This window comes from Nycticebus coucang, chromosome 1, assembly GCF_027406575.1.
Source record: "Nycticebus coucang isolate mNycCou1 chromosome 1, mNycCou1.pri, whole genome shotgun sequence".
Classification (NCBI taxonomy): domain Eukaryota; kingdom Metazoa; phylum Chordata; class Mammalia; order Primates; family Lorisidae; genus Nycticebus; species Nycticebus coucang.
In genome coordinates this window covers 142,635,876-142,657,114 of record NC_069780.1, presented here as the reverse complement: position 1 = coordinate 142,657,114, position 21,239 = coordinate 142,635,876, and the positions used below count along the sequence as shown (strand labels likewise).

Below are 21,239 nucleotides of genomic sequence, written 5' to 3'. Positions count from 1 at the left end.
AGGCAATATAGTGGGGCAACAATTTCAACTCTGAAAATACTGGGCTGGAATCTCTGCTATGCCATTAAATTGTTGTGTAATCTTGGGCTCTTAATTCTTACTTTTCCCATCTGTAAAATGGAATTAAAACAGTGCCCACATCACAGTATTTTTGTTAATATTAAACAGAAGAATGGTTGTAAAGCACCTAGCAATATATGCTAGGAATAGTATAAGTACTTATTAAATATGCATTATCATTGTCATCATTGTTACTAGGAATGTCAACTATTTTTAGATAGCAAATATACAGACGAACCACACAAAGTTGACCAGATAAATTGAAAATCCCACTTCATATTGTCACTAGCTCTTTACATAGCTGTTTTGCTTTGGGTCAAAATTCTGAGCTGTGGTTTAATTTCCAGATGATACAGCCCTAAGGGTAAAATCTGCAACTGATAACAATAAACATGCTTCTTTCTTAAGGAAAAAGATGAAAGAAATTAACAGCAACAACAATTTATACAGGTGATAATATGCTAAAGATAGTAAAGGATAAATAAAAAATAAATTAAGATGTGTTTAGTTCACGTGTTTAATTCTTCAGGAGGGTTTTTTTTCCCCCCCTTAAAAATGCAGATTGATTTAGTTCTCTGAAAGCTTCTTCATAAATTCAAAGTTAATGATAGGGATATTTTGACAGTTGTTTAGTGTTTTCTCAATTTCCTTTCTAGAAGTCTGCATTTGTATTTGTTTTTTCATTCATTCAAAGACTCGTTAGTATCATTCCTAAAACTCTTTTTCATGCCTCTGGAAGAACTACTAAGATTTATTTTGTAGTTTAATTTTGGATGATGATATTCAATATATTGACCTTATGACACTTTTTAAAAGTTTTTTTCTTTTTTTTTTTTAAGAAAACCAATACTGACAGTGAGAATATTACTATTTTACCAGTTGTCATGCAATCGTATATTATTAGCTCAATGTTCTACCCACATAAGAGTGATAGTACACTCTCATGTTGTGAATATAAATGACCCCATGATACACAAACTTTGCTGCACTCAAAAAATTCTTAAAAAAGTTTTTCACGGACCTACAATGGTATGTCAAGAGCCGACAAAGGCCCAAAGACAGGATAAGGGGCAGGCAAGGGGCTCTTTAAACTACAGCATTTCTAATTCTTTCAAATATATATTAGAATTCTATAGGCTATTTAAAGCAAGGATTTAGGGATCAATAAGTTGACAACCATTAATGTAAAGAATGCGAATCTATATAAATCAAATATATTTTGCACCATTTTATTCACTTTTTCCTATCTGTGCTTGTTTTTATTTATGCTTAGAATTGTATTTCCCCTCTATTTTCTTATCGAAATTTACATCAATATTGCTCACTTTAATATGATTTGAGAGAGTATTTTCTAAGTATGCCTCAAATTGTAATTTCTAAGAAATATGTCCTCTGTATTAAATATGTACATATAGCTATAAGATATGATATTTGGCTGGGGAAAGTGGCTCAGGCCTATAATCCCAGCACTTCGGGAGGCTAAGGTGGGAGGATCACTTGATGACAGGAGTTTGAGATTAGCTTGGGAAACACAGGAAGACCTTGTCTCTATAATAAGTGAAAAAATTAGCTGGGCATGGTGGCATGTGCCTGTAGTCCTAGCTACTTGGGAGGCTGAGACAGGAAGATCACCCGAGCCCAGAAGTTTGAAGCTGCAGAGAGCTATGACTATGTCATTGTCCTAGAGGTCCTGTCTCCAAATAGAGAAATTTTAAAAATAAAGACATTTGAGGGTCCTGCTATTAAGCATAAATGATAAGATATTAAATATTAGTTTACCATATAAATGACTAGTGCAGTTGAACTATGTGTACTCAGGCATTACTCATAGTTTACTTATTTGTAGTGTTTATATAATTTATAGAATGCTTTTGGGAGAGCACTGAGGGATTTAAAAGAATGAATTCTTTATGCTTTTGCTTAAAATATAAAGTAAGATAAAAAGAGCCAACAGGCCTAGTGATATAGTAGTAGTCCTCTAGGGAAATAGAAACCATGGACCATAGATTAGATCACAACAATAATAATCAATCAATGGCAAATAAGGAAACAGAGTCTCACTACGACTTTCCGTACTTATAGTTGTGCATTTCTACTAAGTACAGACTGATGTAAATTGCTCCTTGTCATTGACAAGAATGACTGGTTCCAAAATAAACAATGAAGTGTTTCAAGAATGCAGTTCCTAGTATTTCCTATTACTTCAGTGAAAAAAAAACAGAAGGAATTTTTGGTAGTGCGTAAATTTCTCTGTATTTTTATTGGCTACTTACAAAATCTGAAAAAAAGATGCTTAATCCTTTTAAAATGACCCTATCAATTCATATATTTAGCGTAATTTACCAACATTTCCAAACTCAGCATGGAAAAGCCATCAAGATGGTACTAGGTCATGGGTCCTGAATGAAGCCGTCAGCAAGGATTAATAAACTGTGACAGCTGCCCAAAAGCTTTCATTATTTTTATTTAAACATTAGATTGCAGACTGAAATTCAGTGAAATCCTTGTTGAAACTAGCCCAGCTAACATGGAAGAAGTCAGAACTGAGAACAGATGATGATTCAGTCTATAGCAGTACATTCTAAAATTTTCCTTACATGCATAGCAGCTCCTACAGAATTTCAGGAGTAGCATACAAACAATTCCTATTTGGTTAAACCATTTTTTTTTTTTTTAAGAGACAGGGGACAGGGTCTTGCTATGTATGTTGCCAAGTTTGATTCAAATACCTACACTCAAGCAATCCTCTCACCTCAGCCTTCTAAGTAGCTGGAACTATGTGACTGTGTTAAGCAATTCTTAAGCATGGTATTTTGAAAACTAGACTGATATAATTACAATTATTTAGTTCTAATTTCTATGATTCAATATATTACTTAATTTTTCTTCTACTATTAGTCCCTTCTCTCATACTACAATTCAAAAGTGACTTGAGTTAGACTATCATTATAATCTCTTTTGGGGTTACATAATTTTCCTGGGAATTATTTGCCAGAAAAAAACTAGACTATATTATATAACTAAGCAGATTATACATTGTTGTCAGATTTGGGGGGGTACCAATATAACATACATAAAGGTGGAACTGACCCAAGAAATAGTTACCAACTATAATTTTGTAAATAATGCATATTTGCAGATACCAAGATATAACAATTAAGCCCTTCAACTAGGAATTTATTATTTTTAAGAGCACTTAAAATTAATATAAGAGATCCCACTGGTTGAGTATCAGTACCAGAAATTTATCAGTTTAGTGTACATGTCAACTAGCTAGTAAATCTTTTGAGCTTACCCCCTTTTCAATATTCCCAGTTTGACATAGAGTCCCCTCAGCTGCTGGAATACTGTTAGTGACACAGCGGTTGCTTTTGCTGAGACACCAGAGCTCTCTACACACTTCCTAGGAAAGAAGGCAAAAGCAAGTTGATCAGAAATAGAGACTAAAATCATGGGCAATTCTTTCTAAAAATATACTCACAGTCATTCAGAATTACTTTTAAAGGAGACTTTATGTCTCCTGCTCTGCTCAAGAATGAGAGATGGGGATTCCGGAGGAGAGTCTTACAAAGATGGGTTACCCATTTTGCAAACTCATTTCAACATTTGTCTTGATATTCCTATTTTAGTGGGCAAAGCATATCTTAGCTCTTAATATTGATTAGGATTTTTTTCAATAGTGTACAGAAATTTTATTAGTATTGAGGAGTAGGGAGAAATAATAAATATGTAGAAAAAAATGTATGTTTATTACACTCATGAATATACCATATCATAAACTTACGAATTACTAATAAAGTGATGCCAGATGAACAACTTCCTAGACCTACTATAATATTTAAAGACAATATTAAAACAGAAAAAAGAAGAAAGATCATGGAAATAAGCTGGAATTTATTATAATATATGAACTTAAATAAATTTGACTTATATTTTGGAATAAATTCCAAAGTTCACATATGTCTAAGAAGAATCTAGCAATGTTATTCTTAGTCTATCAGTGTAGCCTACCTTCATGAGAGGAACCATGGTTTTGAACAAATGCTGCCTTTTATGGCACATTTTGGATGTTATTTGGCACTATCTTATCTCCTTTGTTACAATTTTTCACTATCCTATCACAACATAGGAGAACTACAATACTTATTCTATTATTAACAATATAAAGTACTCCATTTGTTCATATTATATTAATCTATTAGATTCTAAAACTGTTCAGTATTATCTCTAAGTGTTTCAACAGCCCCCAAAAACTTACTGTTAAAGAAAATACTCAAAATTTTCAGTGTCTTTTTATAAATGATCACCAACCATCATCATTCCTGATGTTAAAAGTTTTAAAATTAAATTAGAACTATTTAGTTTATGATGTATATTTATAATAAATATGATAATCTGGTCATGCAAAAATAAGTTCATATATAACATTTAATCCCTTTGCTTTTATTCACCATCTGATCTTTTCACTCTCAAAACACAATTATAAGAACTCATGAAACATAAACATAATTCAGAAATAAGTCAGTAAACTATTGAAATCACTAAGTAACTAGTCCTACAAATAGAATACCTCATGGAGCAAAACAAACTGAGGGTATTTTTTTGATTCCCTCTTTAAATTATCTCCCCTACAACAGAGAAGAGACCTATAATATCTATTAGGCTTTAAAATTGTTAAAAAATTATAAATTTTTCACTCAGTACCTGTAGCTCAGCGGCTAGTGTGCTGGCCACATACATCAGGGCTGGTGGGTGAACCTGGCCCAGGTCTGCTAAACAATGACAACTACAACAAAAAAATAGCTGGGCATTGTGGGCAGGTGCCTGTGGTCCCACCTACCTGGGAGGCTGAGGCAAGAGAATCAATTAAGATCAAGAGTTTGAGTTTGCTGTGAGCTGTGAAACCACAGCACTCTACCGAGGGTGACATGTGAGTATCAAAAAAAAAAAAAGAGAGCTCTAGCAAGACGGCAGCCAAGTAACAGTTTCCCTGCAACTGGGCACAGTGAGTCTGGGGAGATAAGACTCCAGGCATCTCTGGCTGGTGGGATCTGCCTATAATCATCCCTTTGAGGATACAGGGAGTCAGCAAGGGACTTCTGGACCCCAAGAGGAGGACAAAAACAGTGGAAAACTAGCAAGTGGTTGCGTGTGTTTGATAGACCTAATCCCACTGGCAAGCTAAGTACAAGCAGCAGTGAGACTGCAAACTGGAAAGGCCTTACCTGTGAATTGTTTTGGTGTTTTTGGACTTGGCACTCAGTTGAACTGCCTTGGGGAGAGCTTGAGCAGGAGTGCGGAGAACTTTGGGCATTCTCTAGGGCCCCAAAGCTGCTGAGCTGGACAGAGCTAATAGTGTTTGTCTGTGGGCCACAGGGAGCCATTGTGAAAGAACTGCCCCAGCAAGCTCTGCCCTCAGGGTCGCAGAGCAAGGATGGTGCAGAAGCTAGTAACCTAGTGACTGAGTAGCCTAAAGGCAGGAATTGAGCTGCCTTACAGCCTTAACCCTCAGGGCAGAGTAAGAACGGTTTTGGCACACTGGAGCCTCGGGCTGTTGTTCTGGGTAGAGTGCTATGGCATCACAGCTCATAGCAACCTCAAATTCCTGGGCTTGTTACCGCCCGGACCTCCATAAGAGCAGTGCTGCGACCCCCGACCCGTGACCCATGCTCACCGGGCCTCCGCATGCCCTGACCAGGAACTGTGGGAGCCACGCAACCCTGCGCCCTCCCTCCTGTACCCTCCCTACCTCCACACTGGCCCGCTAATCTGGCCAGGGACTCTGGTAGCTGCGTGCCCTCCAGAGCCCTCCCTGCCTCTGCACAAAGCACTTCTCCTGGCCAGAGACTGCTGGAGCCTTGGGCTGTCTGTGCCAAAGTCACTGGGTGCCAGGCAGTCCCAGAACCATGTGCACCACCTCCCACCCCAATGCTGGATCCGGGTGTGTCACACTCTGAAGCTGCTTCCACAACCAGAACTCCCTGGCTGGGGCAGCCCCAGAGGAACTACACAAGGTTACTCCCTACAAAGATCCAGCAACAATAGAGTGATCCTACTGGGGTCTAATCTTGGAGAGACACCTCCTCAACTCTGAGGACAGCCAGAGGCAACGGTGAAAAACAATCATGAAGCGAAATCAACAGAAAAACTCTGGCAATATGAATAATCAGAGTACATCAACTCCCCCAAAAATCAACGGGACACACACAGCACAAGATCCCATGCACAAACAAATAGCTGAGATGTCAGAAATCGAATTAGAATCTGGATAGCAAATAACATCGAATTAGAATTCCAAGCAGCATCCCAAAAGATATCTCAAGAATTCAACGAATTCAAAGACCAAATGACCAAAGATTTTGACACATTGAGACAAGAAGTTGCAGTCCTCAAAGATCTGAGAAACACAGTAGAATCCCTCAGTAACAGAATGGAGCAAGCAGAAGAAAGGATTTCTGACATTGAAGACAAAGCTTTTGAACGCTCCCAACTCTCAGAGGAAGAGAAATGGAGGGCAAAAACAGATCGCACTCTCAGAGAGCTCTGGGATAATTCAAAGAAAACCAATATTCATCTTACAGGGATCCCCAAAAGCGACGAAGTGGCTTCAGAAGGCACAGAGTCTCTTCTCCATGAGATTATGAAGGAGAACTTTCCAGACATGCCAAGAGATTTGAAATTCAGACAGCACAGTTTCAGAACTCCAGCACGAATCAACCCAAATAAGACATCCCCCAGACACATCATAATCAATTTCACTAAAGTTAATATGAAGGAGAAAATTCTGACAGCTGCGAAAGAAAACCATCACCTACAAGGGCAAGAATATTAGAGTAAATGCAGATCTCTCTGCTAAAACCTTTCAAGCTAGAAGAGGATGGTCATTGACTTTAATCTCCTAAAACAAAATAACTTTCAACCCAGGATCCTGTACCCAGCTAAACTGAGCTTCATTTATGACGGAGAAATTAAATACTTCAACGACATTCACATGTTGAAGAAATTTGCCATAACTAAACCAGCTCTCCAGGATATTCTCAGACCTATCCTTCATAATGACCAGCGTAATCCTCCACCACAAAAGTAAACTCACCCAGAAAATTTTGATCAAATTCCAACTTCCACAGTCATAAAAGGATTAAAAATGTCCACCGGACTCTGGAAAGGCTTATCAATATTCTCAATTAATGTGAATGGTTTAAATTGTCCTCTAAAGAGGCACAGGTTGGCTGACTGAAGACAAAAACTCAAGCCAGATATCTTTTGCATACAAGAATCACATCTTACATTAAAAGACAAATATAGACCCAAGGTGAAAGGATGGTCATCTCTACTCCAGGCAAATGGAAAGCAGAAAAAAGCAGGCGTTGCAATCCTATTCGCAGACGCAATAGGCTTTAAACCAACCTAAATAAGGAAGGATAAGGATGGACACTTCATATTTGTTAAAGGTAATACTCAATATGATGAGATTTCAATTATTAATATTTATGCACCCAACCAGAATGCACCGCAATTTATAAGAGAAACTCCTACAGACATGAGCAACTCGATTTCCTCCACTTCCATACTAGTTGGAGATTTTAACACCCCTTTAGCAGTCCTGGATACAGCCTCCAAAAAGAAGCTAAGCAAATAAATTTTAGATTTAAACTTAACCATTCAACATCTGGACTTAACAGACATCTACAGAACATTTCATCCCAACAAAACTGAATACACATTCTTATCATCAGCCGACAGAACATACTCCAAAATCGACCACATCCTAGGCCACAAATCTAACCTCAGCAAATTTAAAAAAAAAAATAGAAATTACTCCTTACATCTTCTAAGACCATCATGGAATAAAAGTTGAACTCAATAACAACAGGAACCTGCATACCCATACAAAAACATGGAAGCTAAACAACCTTATGCTGAAGGATAGATGGGTTATAGATGAGATTAAGAAGGAAATCACCAAATTTTTGGAACAAAACGACAATCAAGACACGAATTACCAGAATCTCTGGGATACTGCAAAGGCAGTCTTAAGAGGGAAATTTATAGCACTGCAAGCCTTCCTCAAGAGAACGGAAAGAGAGGAAGTTAATAACTTAATGGGACATCTCAAACAACTGGAGAAGGAAGAACACTCCAACCCCAAACCCAGAAGAAGAAAAGAAATAACCAAAATCAGAGCAGAATTAAATGAAATTGAAAACAAAAGGATTATACAACAGATCAATAAATCCAAAAGCTGGTTTTTTGAAAAGATCAATAAAATAGATAAACCTTTGGCCAACCAAACCAGGAAAAAAAGAGTAAAATCTCTAATTTCATCAATCAGAAATGGTAATGATGAAATAACAACAGACCCCTCAGAAATTCAAAAAATCCTTAACAAATACTACAAGAAACTCTACTCTCACAAATATGAAAATCTGAAAGAAATCAACCAGCACCTGGAAACACGCCACCTACCAAAACCTAGCCAGAATGAAGTGGAAATGTTGAACAGGCCTATATCAAGTTCTGAAATAGCATCAACTATACAAAATGTCCCTAAAAAGAAAAGCCCAGGACCAGATGGATTTATGTCAGAATTCTACCAAACCTTTAAAGAAGAACTAGTACCTATATTACTAAACCTCTTCCAAAATATAGAAAAAGAAGGAATATTACCCAACACATTCTACGAAGCAAACATCACCTTGATCCCCAAACCAGGGAAAGACCCATCAAGAAAAGAAAATTATAGACCAATATCACTAATGAATATTGATGCTAAAATACTCAATAAGATCCTAACAAACAGAATCCAACAACATATGAAAAAAATTATACACCACGACCAAGTGGGATTTATCCCAGGGTCTCAAGGCTGGTTCAATATATGTAAATCTATAAATGTAATTCAGCACATAAACAAACTAAAAAATAAGGACCATATGATTCTTTCAATTGACGCAGAAAAAGCTTTTGATAATATCCAGCATTCCTTCATGATCAGAACACTTAAGAAAATTGGTATAGGGTGGCACCTGTGGCTCAGTCGGTAAGGTGCCGGCCCCATATACCGAGGGTGGCGGATTCAAACCCGGCCCCAGCTGAACTGCAACCAAAAAATAGCTGGGCGTTGTGGAGGGCGCCTGTAGTCCCAGCTACTCGGGAGGCCGAGGTAAGAGAATCGCTTAAGCGCAGGAGTTGGAGGTTGCTGTGAGCTGTGTGATGCTACGGCACTCTACCGAGGGCCATAAAGTGAGACTGTGTCTCTACAAAAAAAAGAAAATTGGTATAGAAGGGACATTTCTTAAACTAATAGAGGCCATCTACAGCAAACCCACAGCCAATATCGTATTGAATGGAGTTAAATTGAAATCATTTCCACTTAGATCAAGAACCAGGCAAGGTTGCCCATTGTCTCCATTGGTCTTGAAAATTGTAATGGAAGTTTTAGCGATTGCAATTAGGGAAGAAAAGGCGATCAAGGGTATCCACATAGGGTCAGAAGAGATCAAACTTTCACTCTTCGTAGATGATATGATCGTAAATCTGGAAAACACTAGGGATTCAACTACAAAACGTTTAGAAGTGATCAAGGAATACAGCAATGTCTCAGGCTACAAAATCAACACCCATAAATCTGTAGCCTTTATATATACCAACAATAACCAAGCCAAAAAAACAGTCAAAGACTCTATTCCTTTCACAGTAATGCCAAAGAAGATGGAATATGTGGGAGTATACTTAACGAAGGACGTGAAAGATCTCTACAAAGAGAACTATGAAACTTTAAGAAAAGAAATAGCTGAAGATGTTAACAAATGGAAAAACATACCATGCTCGTGGCTGTGAAGAATCAACATTGTTAAAATATCTGTACTACCCAAAGCAATATATAATTTTAATGCAATCCCTATTAAAGCTCCACTGTCATACTTTAAAGATCTTGAAAAAATGATAGTTCATTTTATATGGAATCAGAAATAACCTCGAATAGCCAAAACATTACTCAGCAATAAAAACACAGCAGGAGGAATCATGCTACCAGACCTGAGACTGTACTATAAATCGATAGTGATCAAAACAGCGTGGTATTGGCACAAAAACGGAGACGTAGATGTCTGGAATAGAATAGAGAACCAAGAGATGAATCCAGCTACTTACCATTATTTGATCTTTGACAAGCCAATTAAAACATTCAGGGGGAAAAAGATTCCCTGTTTAACAAATGGTGCTGGGTGAAATGGCTGGCAACCTGTAGAAGACTGAAACTGGACCCACACCTTTCACCATTAACTAAGATAGACTCTCACTAGATAAAACATTTAAACTTAAGACATGAAACTATAAAAATAGTTGAAGAAAGTGCAGAAGTCTCTTGAAAGAATCGGCCTGGGTTATTATTTTATGAAGAGGACTCCCCAGGCAATTGAAGTAATATCAAAAATACACTACTGGGACCTGATCAAACTAAAAAGCTTCTGCACAGCCAAGAACATAGTAAGTACAGCAAGCAGGCAGCCCTCAGAATGGGAGAAAATATTTGCAGGTTATACCTCTGCTAAAGGTCTAATAACCAGAATCCACAGAGAACTCAAATGTTAGCAAGAAAAGAACATGTGATCCCATCTCAGGGTGCGCAAGGGACTTAAGGAGAAACTTCTCTAAAGAAGACAGACGTGGGATCTACACACACATGAAAAAAAGCTCATCATCCTTAATCATCAGAGAAATGCAAATCAAAACTACTTTGAGATATCACCTAACCCCAGGAAGAGTAGCCCACATAACAAAATCCCAAAATCAGAGATGTTGGCATGGATGTGGAGAAAAGGGCACACTTCTATACTGCTGGTGGGAATGCACACTAATATGTTCCTTCTGGAAGGATGTTTGGAGAATATTCAGAGACTGAAAAATAGACCTGCCATTTGATCCTATAATTCCTTTACTAGGTTTATACCCAGAAGACCAAAAGTCACAATATAACAAAGACATCTGTACCAGAATGTTTATTGCAGCCCAATTCATAATTGCTAAGTCATGGAAGAAGCCCCAGTGCCCATGGACCCACGAATGGACTAGTAAATTGTGGTACATGTATACCATGGAATATTATGCAGCCTTAAAGAAAGATGGAGACTTTACCTCTTTCATGTTTACATGGATGGAGCTGGAACATATTCTTCTTAGCAAAGTATCTCAGGAATGGAAGAAAAAGTATCCAATGTACTCAGCCCTACTATGAAGCTAAATTATAGCTTTCACATGAAGGTTATAACCCAACTATAGCACAAGACTATGAGGAAAGGGCCAAGGAAGGGGAAGGGCGGGGGGGAGGTTAGAGTGAAGGGAGGGTAATGGGTGGGGCTACACCTACGGTGTATCTTAGAATGAGTACAGGCGAAACTTACTAAAGGCAGAATACAAATGTCTACATATAATAACTAAGAAAATGCCATGAAGGTTACATTGAACAGTTTGATGAGAATATTTTGGATTGTATATGAAACCAGCACATTGTGCCCCTTGATTGCACTAATGTACACAGCTATGATTTAACAATAAAAAAAATAAAATACAGTGGCTGAAGCCCTGGGATATTAAAAAAAAAATTATAAACTTCATTTGGAGAATTTGTGAGTGAGAAGAGAATAAAACATTAGGGTAAAAAAAGAATGCACCATGGATCATAACATCAACATAAAACTTTCCTCTTTTTATAATTCAATTTATTACAAAATCCACTTTCCTTTTTTTCAAAGCTTTGGTGTCTGTTTAAGAGAAGATTGTTACTTTATTCTTTTTTTTTCTATAGGAGATGGTTTTCAGTTTTTCTTCCTAAATATATTCTTTTAGTTAAATATTTAAAAAGCACTAGGAGTAATATTTAACAGCTTAAAAACATTGCCTCATGTATCACAAATCTACCCATATTCTAAGAAAACTATGTTCATAAAAACAAAGAACAACTAAAAGAGATTAATACAAAGATTATGAAAACTTTTTATCTATGGTCCTGGATGATACTCCTGATCTTTTATGATCTTAATTAAGTCAAAATCTTACATTAAACAAAGTAAAAGAAGCCTAAAGACAAAACTACACAATCAAAATTGTATTACTAAAAAGGACCATACTCATCTACAAGTATAGATTAGGAGAATATACTCTTTAGTCAGGTTACAAAGATCTTCTTTCCCCAAAGCACCTAGAAAATCTCTATACAAAGTAACAAATGCTCAAGATACTTTTTTCAAAATCTTAATCTCAAGGTTGACAGCAGATACAGAAGTGAATGAAATAGAAAAAATTCTGTCTTTATGAAAAAGCTTGCCCAATAGCTTCAAATCATTAATATACTAACGATGTGAAACAATCACATATGAAAGAACAAGACAAGCATTATTCCAGGGTCATTCTCCAATTCATCAATTGTTCTGTGTCACTTATTACATAAATACATGTTGTAGTTAAACGGACTAAATTTCATTATATTTGTTTGGCTTTATCTCATCTAGTATTTTCGTTTCTGAAGATGTGTTTATGTTTACTGTTTGCCATATTTTTGAAAAGGCAACTGTTTTCCTAGACTTTAGGAAGTATATGAAAAAAATATGAAAGTCATTCAACCAATGGACAAAAGCTAGGGGAAGTAGATTTTAGTTCCATATATAGAAGAAAAGTCCAAAGGTCAGAGCTGAACAATGAGGAAACTAAAACTGAATCCCCACCAATGAAGATATACCAGCACACACTTCATGACAACTTAGCAGGGATGTTGTAGGCAGGAAGAAAAGAAAGAAACTAATAACTTTTTCAAGGTATACTGTCAACTACTGTGTGAGGCATATTCATATTTTTATCTTGTTTACTAACCTTGTCCATCTTCTTAGAAAGTATGACAAATTTTAGGTTCAGAAAAATTTAGCCATTTGTTTCAATTCTAACTAAATCCAGATTTGCTTAAGCTCTGTCTGATATCAATGCCTAAGATATCTCCATGCAATTAAATCTACTTTCCCATTTCTCTTTAATGTATCAAAATTGAATAATATCTCTGGTCAATTAATGTTAATTAGTAAAGGTTTATTTGTATTCTAATATAATATAAAATATCACTAAATAATCACAATACCCTTTTATCCTTTGCCTTTATTTTAAAGGATAATATTTCCAAATGACAACTATTATATACTCATTCAGAACTTATTCAATATCACACCTTAGGCATTAGGTTACACATTATTACTGAAACTTCTTAATTATTATTATTGAAACATTACCACTTGTACTTGGATTTTAAAAAGATACTGTTTATGTATTTCACAAAAGTATTCTCATTCCCACACTCTTCCAAGCAATAAGATATTTGAAAATATCCCTATTATTTAAAATTTTAGTACAATTCCCAGATTTCCAGTTTTTTTTATTTTTCAGATGAATGACACTATTTTCAAATACAAGTGATGATAAAGATACATTAAAAAATGACCATGAATATATACAAATAAAAATAAATTTAAAAAGTAAAAAAAGAAAATAGAATTTTATAGTAAATATCTAATATAAAGTATGAGGTTGGACAATTACATTTGCAAACTTGTCCTAGAAAAAGTGCTGCATATCTCATTGCTAAATATCACTATGGTCACCTTCAAAGTACCCCATTAGGAAGCTATGCACTGAGATCAGTGCCTAGTACAACCTTCAAAGCAATTTTGGAACTCCTTGAATGGCCATCAGAGACAACTAAGTTTGTGAACTCACCCTAGAAAAAGTGCTATAAATCTCATTGCTGAATATCACTATGGTCACCAGATGGCCAAGGGAGTACTTTTAAGGTAACTAGCAATAGTCAGCCATGAGGTATGCAGCACCTTTTCTAGGATGAGTTCGTGAACTTAAATACCAAACCTTATAGTTTGCCTGATATGTAGAAAATAACTTTGTAAAGAAGTGAACTAGGGCTCTTTTGATCAGAATAGAATAACTTAATACTTACAAACACCCTTTTAGTACAATAAAAGAGATTAGAATTTATCTTTCCTTTCAGAAGGAGCAATTTTTACAGAAGAAAAAAATAAAAAAAGAGAATTTATCTTTTTTTAATGTTCTCATCTTTTTCAAGTTAACTATTTATGTTAAAACCCACTAAAAACTGAGAAGAGAAGCCCTTTTATATACATAGGAAAATTAAAATTAGTTTACACAAGAGGGAATGTGACATCATAAAAGTGCAAAGACATTTTACAATCATTATATGATTAAAACAGCGGTTTTCAACCGTGGGTTGCGACCCACAGGAACTGTATTAAAGGGCTGTGGCATTAGGAAGGTTGAGAACCACTGGATTAAAATAAAGCAGGATATGAAGAGAAAATGGTATCTTTATTGCTAGATGGCTTTGGGGTTTCTTAATTTTTTTAAAAAAAACTTTAAAGACCAAAAAAGAGGTATGTACTAATTTTCTGTCCTTGGGAAACCCTAAACCCTATGCCACACTGAGTCCTTGATTCTGAATATGAAACTTTCTCTTTGTCCTCATTACCCTATCAGTAACACCTCTCCACAGCTGCTTGCAATAAAGGATCTTGAAGGTAAAGTGAGAGAGCAGAGCCTGGGAAGGTCAGGAGGGAGCATCAGTGATTAGAAAGGTTACTTATCATTTGATCACACAAAGGAAAATTGAAAACCAACATATGGTGACCTTATGGCCTGGTTCCAGGTGTTTAGTAGTCTCCTGAAGAAAGAGGATAATGTGTCCTTATTTCTTCCTTAAATAGTTAGAGCCTGTTATGTGGGTAATTTAAGTGCAAGAGATAGAAAGACAAAAAACAAACATAAGAACTCGTAGTCTAGAAATCAATTTATATAACTAATGACCAATCTGAAAGGTTTAAAAAATTAATAAATGGCTAAAAAAGGAAAGGAAATCTCAAAGAAGCAAATGTGGTAAAAAAAAAAAAAAAAACTACTGATATTTAAGGATAGAAGTGAATTTGGACCCATGTTTGGGTTGGAATTTAGGGAATATAAAAATTAGATAAACTTCTTGTTAGTATATGCCAGACAAATATATATATGTATATAGTGTCTTTATGTATAGACACATATATAATATGTATATTATATATTACATAACATACAATATTACATATAATTATATATATATATAAAATATATGTTCAGATTCCAAAAGAATATTGAGGTGCTTTTCTACTTCCACAACTTTTATTCTCTAAGTCTATATTAAACCACACTGTAGAATATTTATACCACCTTAATATTTTCAAGGAAAATGATTCTATAATCTTTCCCAATTTAGAATTCCAATATTTAATTACTTGAAATTCTTCCTAATACCTAATCTACAGCCTTCCAGCTGTAAAAATTAAGACCACTGTGGGGGCAGGGGGGGTGTTAATGCTTTTGGTAGGGAAGAAGAACAATTTGTTACTAGCAATCAGAATATAATAAGCTTTCCAAAACCATAGGATAGTTTTGAGGCCAACATTCAGCTTTCTTTTCTATAGGTTACTCAAACTCATTTTCTTTAAACTTACCTTATACATACTCCTCCACATTTCACTGCTATCGTCTCCCAAGCTATCTGTATCTCTTAAAAAGAATTGCTAACAATATCCTAAAAAGCTAGTAGAGTCATAATGTAATTCCATGAAAGAATTATTCTCAATGGTAATGCAATATTGACCTAAATCTTATTTAATTGGTTGGATAAAATAATAAACAAAAGGGAGTATGCATGAAAACATTAAAAACTAAACTCTGAGAGATTAAAATATGTCCATCTTTATTTAAACTAAGTACTCTCCAGGAAGAGAGAACTCAGCTATCTTGTTTCCAGCAGTTAACCTGACTGCAAAGAGCTTTCCTTCAGGTAGATGTAATTTGATGGCATTATTATTATCATAATAATATAATAATAAAATAATTATACTATCCCATATCTTTATTCTATACTTAACCAAATAACCTTTGATAATAAATTGGTCTACTGGAAGATTTTTTTTTAGATAAAATAATATGAAGATTTCAGTATTTTGAATGACATTTCTTGGCTGTATAAATTAATAAATATAAATAGATATTTGCTGCTTCGATCTTTAATTTCTAATATTAAATTCTAAAATCCTCTCATCGCTTAAAGTTAGGAATGAATATGGCACCCACCCATTTGTAGAAGATTATTTTATCATTAAGCATTTAACTGAGGAATGGAAAAAAAAAAAGAAAACTTTCAAATGGGTGGCGCCTGTGGCTCAAGGCGTAGGGCACCGGTCCCATATGCCAGAAGTGGCAGGTTCAAACCCAGCCCCGGCCAAAAACCACAAAAAAAAAAAAAAAAGAAAAAGAAAACTTTCAAATTTGATGATCTATATGTAAAATGTAGCACTGCTACAAGTACATTTCCCCTGGAAAGATTATAAATTAGTGAGAAATCTTAAAGTTTCTAGAGTTATGTCATATTTTCTTTTTATATGTTCTTTTATATTTCTACCACAATACACTGACACTCTGCAATCTTAAAGTCAAAATTATGGATCCTGCATACCTTTACACATAAATACCTCCAATCACCTCATTTCAGAGTTACAGTACAGCATTCTCTAGTATCAAAAGAATGAATTTATATTTACCTAGAAAAGCAAGGGCAATGCTACACTGGAATATTATCAGTAGCAGAGGTCCTTCAGTACTCTGTGTAGGGTGTTTGGAGGGGAGGAGTAAATGGAAAAAAGGAGGATACAGTCACTTTATAAAAGCTATGTTAACTAATGTGATGAAAATGTGTCAAACGATCTATGAACCAAGTGTATGGTGCCCCACGATCATACTAATGTACACAGCTATGGTTTAATAAAAAGAAATAAAAATAAAAAATAAAAATTAAAAAAAAAGCCTTTGATTTCCTAACATGGTTTTGCCAGGTTACAGAATTAAATTTATTTCCTAAGACATAACGTGCCTTAGAAATTCTGTGATGTTTTTGTACATCAATAAACTCTCTTGGTCTCACTCATTTGAAATTCACAATAGTTTCCACAGCTTTAAGATAAAAAACTAGAATTTTTAACGTGGCCTATAAGGTACATGGTTCCTACCTTCTTCTCCTGTTTCATTTTTGTGGTGTTTGACAGCATCAGCCACATTGGCCTTCTCTCAGCTCTTCAAATAAATACACAGCCTCAGGTTCTTCATAAAGTTCCTCTCCCCCACTCACTCAACTATTCATCAAGTACTTACTGAGTTCCTATATGAGCCAGGCATTGAGCTACTCACTATACAAATAGTCATAAACAAGTCAGGTGGAATCCTTCTCCTCATAGAAGTTACAGCCCTGTCACAATCATCAGTTCATTCATTCAACAAATATTTATTGAGCCCCTCCATGAGCCAGGCATTGTTCTAGGGGCTCTGGCAATATAGCAGTGAACTAGAAACAGAAAAAAATATGTTTCCTAAGAAAACAGATTCTAGTGAAGAAGACAGCAATAAGCAAGATTATCAAGCAAAATATATACTATGTCAGAATGTCATAAATGTTAAGGGGAAAAAATCAAGCAAGGAAAATGTTGGGAATTTGTGTGGGGGTGTGCATATGTGCATATATATGTGTAATTTTAGATAAGGTTGTCAGAGAAGCCCTCATCTAGATGATCACATTTAAATAATTAATGATAATGAAATAAGCAAAATTATTATAGATTTTAATAATTGCTTTGTAGGAAATAAACATCATAATGTTAAAAAGAGTGCTTAGAAGTGTTTCTATAGAGAACAATCAGATAGAGACCTCTCTAAAGAAAAACTGGCATTTGACCTCAGACTGAAGGGTGAGATTGAGTCAACATGATTCTCTTGCAATATTTTAATATGCTCCCAAATGTAAAAATGGCTCAGATTCTCCTAAAACAGTACCAGCATTACCAGCTATATGAGAATAGTATCAAGGATGATAGATATTCATAGAGTATATGAATATGAATGTCTGCCATTTGCCAGGTAAATGAAATGAACTTAGCACGCCTGCCATATCCTCTCACTATCTAAAGTTTATAAGAACAATTTGGTTACTGTATGCTGAAATAAGGTGTATAAAACTGAGTCAAATTATCAATGGTCAATTTGAAGTCATAGGTAATAGTTTATGGTGAACAGACTTTTCATCTAAAATATTTCTTTAAAAATATTCTGTTTGTGAAACCATGTATTAGATCATATGTTCCCATATATGGTTCAGAATACATGATCTATTGATAAAATATTATTCAGTTCTACATTAAAATAAGCAATAAAAATGTACAACACACTATTATCTATGGCCTAACTCTTCAGTCTATGTAAACAGTGACAAACTTCCTTAATAATAATAGCCCAGAAATTTTTTTAATGTTTTATTTTTATTTATTTATTTATTTAGAGACAGAGTCTCACTTTTGACCCTCAGTAGAGTGCCATGTGCCATGGTGTCATCGCTCACAGCAACCTCTAATTCTTGGGTTTAAACAATTCTCTTGCCTCAGCCTCCCCAGTAGTTGGGACTATGGGGCACCTGTCACAACACCCAGGTAGTTTTTCTGTTCTTAGTAGAGATATGGGGTCTCACTTTTGCACAGGCTGGTCTTGAACTCTTGAGCTCAGCCAATCCACCCACTTGGGCCTCCCAGAGTGCTGAGATTATAGGTGTGAGCCACTGTGTCCAGCCTGCACATAAATTAAACAAAGCTATGCCTATGAAATTTCTCTGGTTTTGTGGACTTATCTACCTATGGATGAATAATCACCTCTTGATGGTTAAAGGTAAATTATGTACTGGATATTATTATTATGTACTGAACCTTTTAGTGTATGTGGAAACGGTACTTGGGGTATGATTTAAAGTGACAGAATAAAGAAATGAAGAGCTAAGTCTGAAGCTGAGCCCTGAATTAATTCTATTCTCTTTGGAAAGCAGTCTAAAGATAATTCATAGCCCTTGAATTCTAAATTTAATCTTACTGTTATTACTGAAATGCTTTTTGAGACAGAGTCTGACTAGGTCCCTCAGTAGAGTGCTGTTGCGTCACAGTTCACAGCAACCACAAACTCTTGGGCTTAAGCAATTCTCTCTCCTGAGCCTCCAAGCAGCAGGGACTACAGGTGTCCACCACAACGCCTAGCTATTTTTTGTTGTAGTTGTCATTGTTGTTTAGCAGGCCCTGGGCCGTGTTTGAACCCGCCAGCCCCAGTGTATGTGGCTGGCACCCTAACCACTGAGCCTTTCAATTCTTTTCTAATAAGAAAGAGGAGACTAATGGAAAGTGGAAGAGAAGTGATACAATAGATTCTACAGCGTTTTATAGGAAAGGGTTTATGACTCCAACTAGGGAAAGAAACATTTCTTGGACATACTGATACTGTTTTATTTGTAATATATTTTTATCCAGGAATCATCCAAGTCCCCTTAGAAATCTACTAACATAGCTAGGAGATATTTTTAGGTGACCTAACAGGAATATAGCTTTGCATGCTGCTTAAATGTTCTTGCATCTTACCTTGAAGAAGTCCTACCTCTTTATATAAGGTGAAAGAAAATAAAAATCCACTTAAATCCAAGACTCAGGGTTTCAGACACCTGAGAATGTATGACCCTGAAGAATAAGTAACTTTAGACAATGTCTCCTGATCACCTTTTCCCCAGAAAAGACTGGAACAAGATGGGCAGTTTTGAGATTTTTAGTAACAGACACTACCTGATGAAAACTGAGTAACACGTATCTTCTGAAGCAAAATACATCTGCTACTTTTTAAAAATATAATTACTCTACTGAGTAGAAAACAGAACTAACAGATTTAAATCTTTTTTAAAAAAACCTTAGAATAGGGGCGGTGCCTGTGGCTCAAAGGGGTAGGGCGCCGGCCCCATATGCTGGAGGTGGCGGGTTCAAACCCAGCCCTGGCAAAAAACTGCAAAAACAACAACAACAACAACAACAAAAACCCTTAGAATAGGTAAATCACATTCTGTAGTTTTAGTTTCGTCATCTACAAAATATCATAAAATAATTATGATTTTATCAATGTAGTCTGAAGTACGAAGTATCACAGAAAAAAGTAACTATGTCAATACCAGAAACTACATATTATTTATAGATTACTATATTATATAACTATATTACTCTGTACATTGTACTGTACTGTTTTGCTCTTTGTATTTATAGCCACTACACTCTCCTTGCAATTTCAATTGGAATTTATGAACAGATGGAAAATAAAAATAGATATACAAACATAATAGTGAAGAATGTTGCCCCAAGTAAAATAGAATAGAAAAATTTTCACATAAATCCCCAAATGTAACTAACATGTATACTCATAATGTACTTAAGAATTCAGGCAAATATTTTTCATAACTGCAGATGTAATCATTGGTAACCCAGCAAAGACTACGTGAAGACCAAAGTAGGAGAATGGAAAACTGATCACTGATGCAGTTATGGGTCAGTCCATAGTTCTTTTAAAATCTTACGTGACATCATCAGAGATCTGCTAGTTGAAAGAGGAAACATTTCATGATTCTTTAACGTCAGAAGTATCCCCTCTCGAAAAGGCTACAGAGTTCTCTCCAAGTCTACAGAAATTGTATTTACTTTTCATCTCAGCATGCTTCACTTAGACAGCTATCTAAGCTGGGCTGGTTTGAGTTTCCCTTTAGCTAGCATGTGAAGCATACCTTGCTTACCTGACTGGACTCCAACCTTCAAAGCCACTATTGTTTAATGAAGTAGTATTTAGAATTGTTTAAAACCTTAGGAATTCAGTAGACAAAACCCAGTGTGGATTTAAATGTTTTCAATTGTGTAAACCAAATTCTCAGTTCAAGAGGTGGAATATAGATATAAAAATTCTATTCCGACTCAATAAATTCTGCTAGCAACATACAGAATGTTTTTAAAAATAGCATTAAGCATTTTCATATAGTACACAAGTCAAGGGAAACCATTATTTTACTGTAAATCAAAGTGAAAAGGGTTCATGATAAAATAGACAAAATTGTATGTTTGTAAGATGCTACTGTCTTTCCCTAAGTTTTCAGATTTTACATCTATTACAAAAGTCTTTGTAAACATATTAAAATTCTAAAAGAATATGAAGAACATAAATGGAAAATTCATAATTTTCTACTG

General features: G+C 35.4%; 1 protein-coding gene across 1 annotated transcript in view; it reads right to left on the bottom strand.

The window, feature by feature from the left end:
* Positions 1–21,239, bottom strand: part of ADAMTS6 (ADAM metallopeptidase with thrombospondin type 1 motif 6) — a 410,832-nt gene that overhangs the window by 117,031 nt on the left and 272,562 nt on the right. The window contains exon 12 of the mRNA XM_053589876.1: positions 3,356–3,463. Coding sequence (XP_053445851.1) covers positions 3,356–3,463 — 108 coding nt within the window. The remainder of the gene's footprint in view (positions 1–3,355; positions 3,464–21,239) is intronic.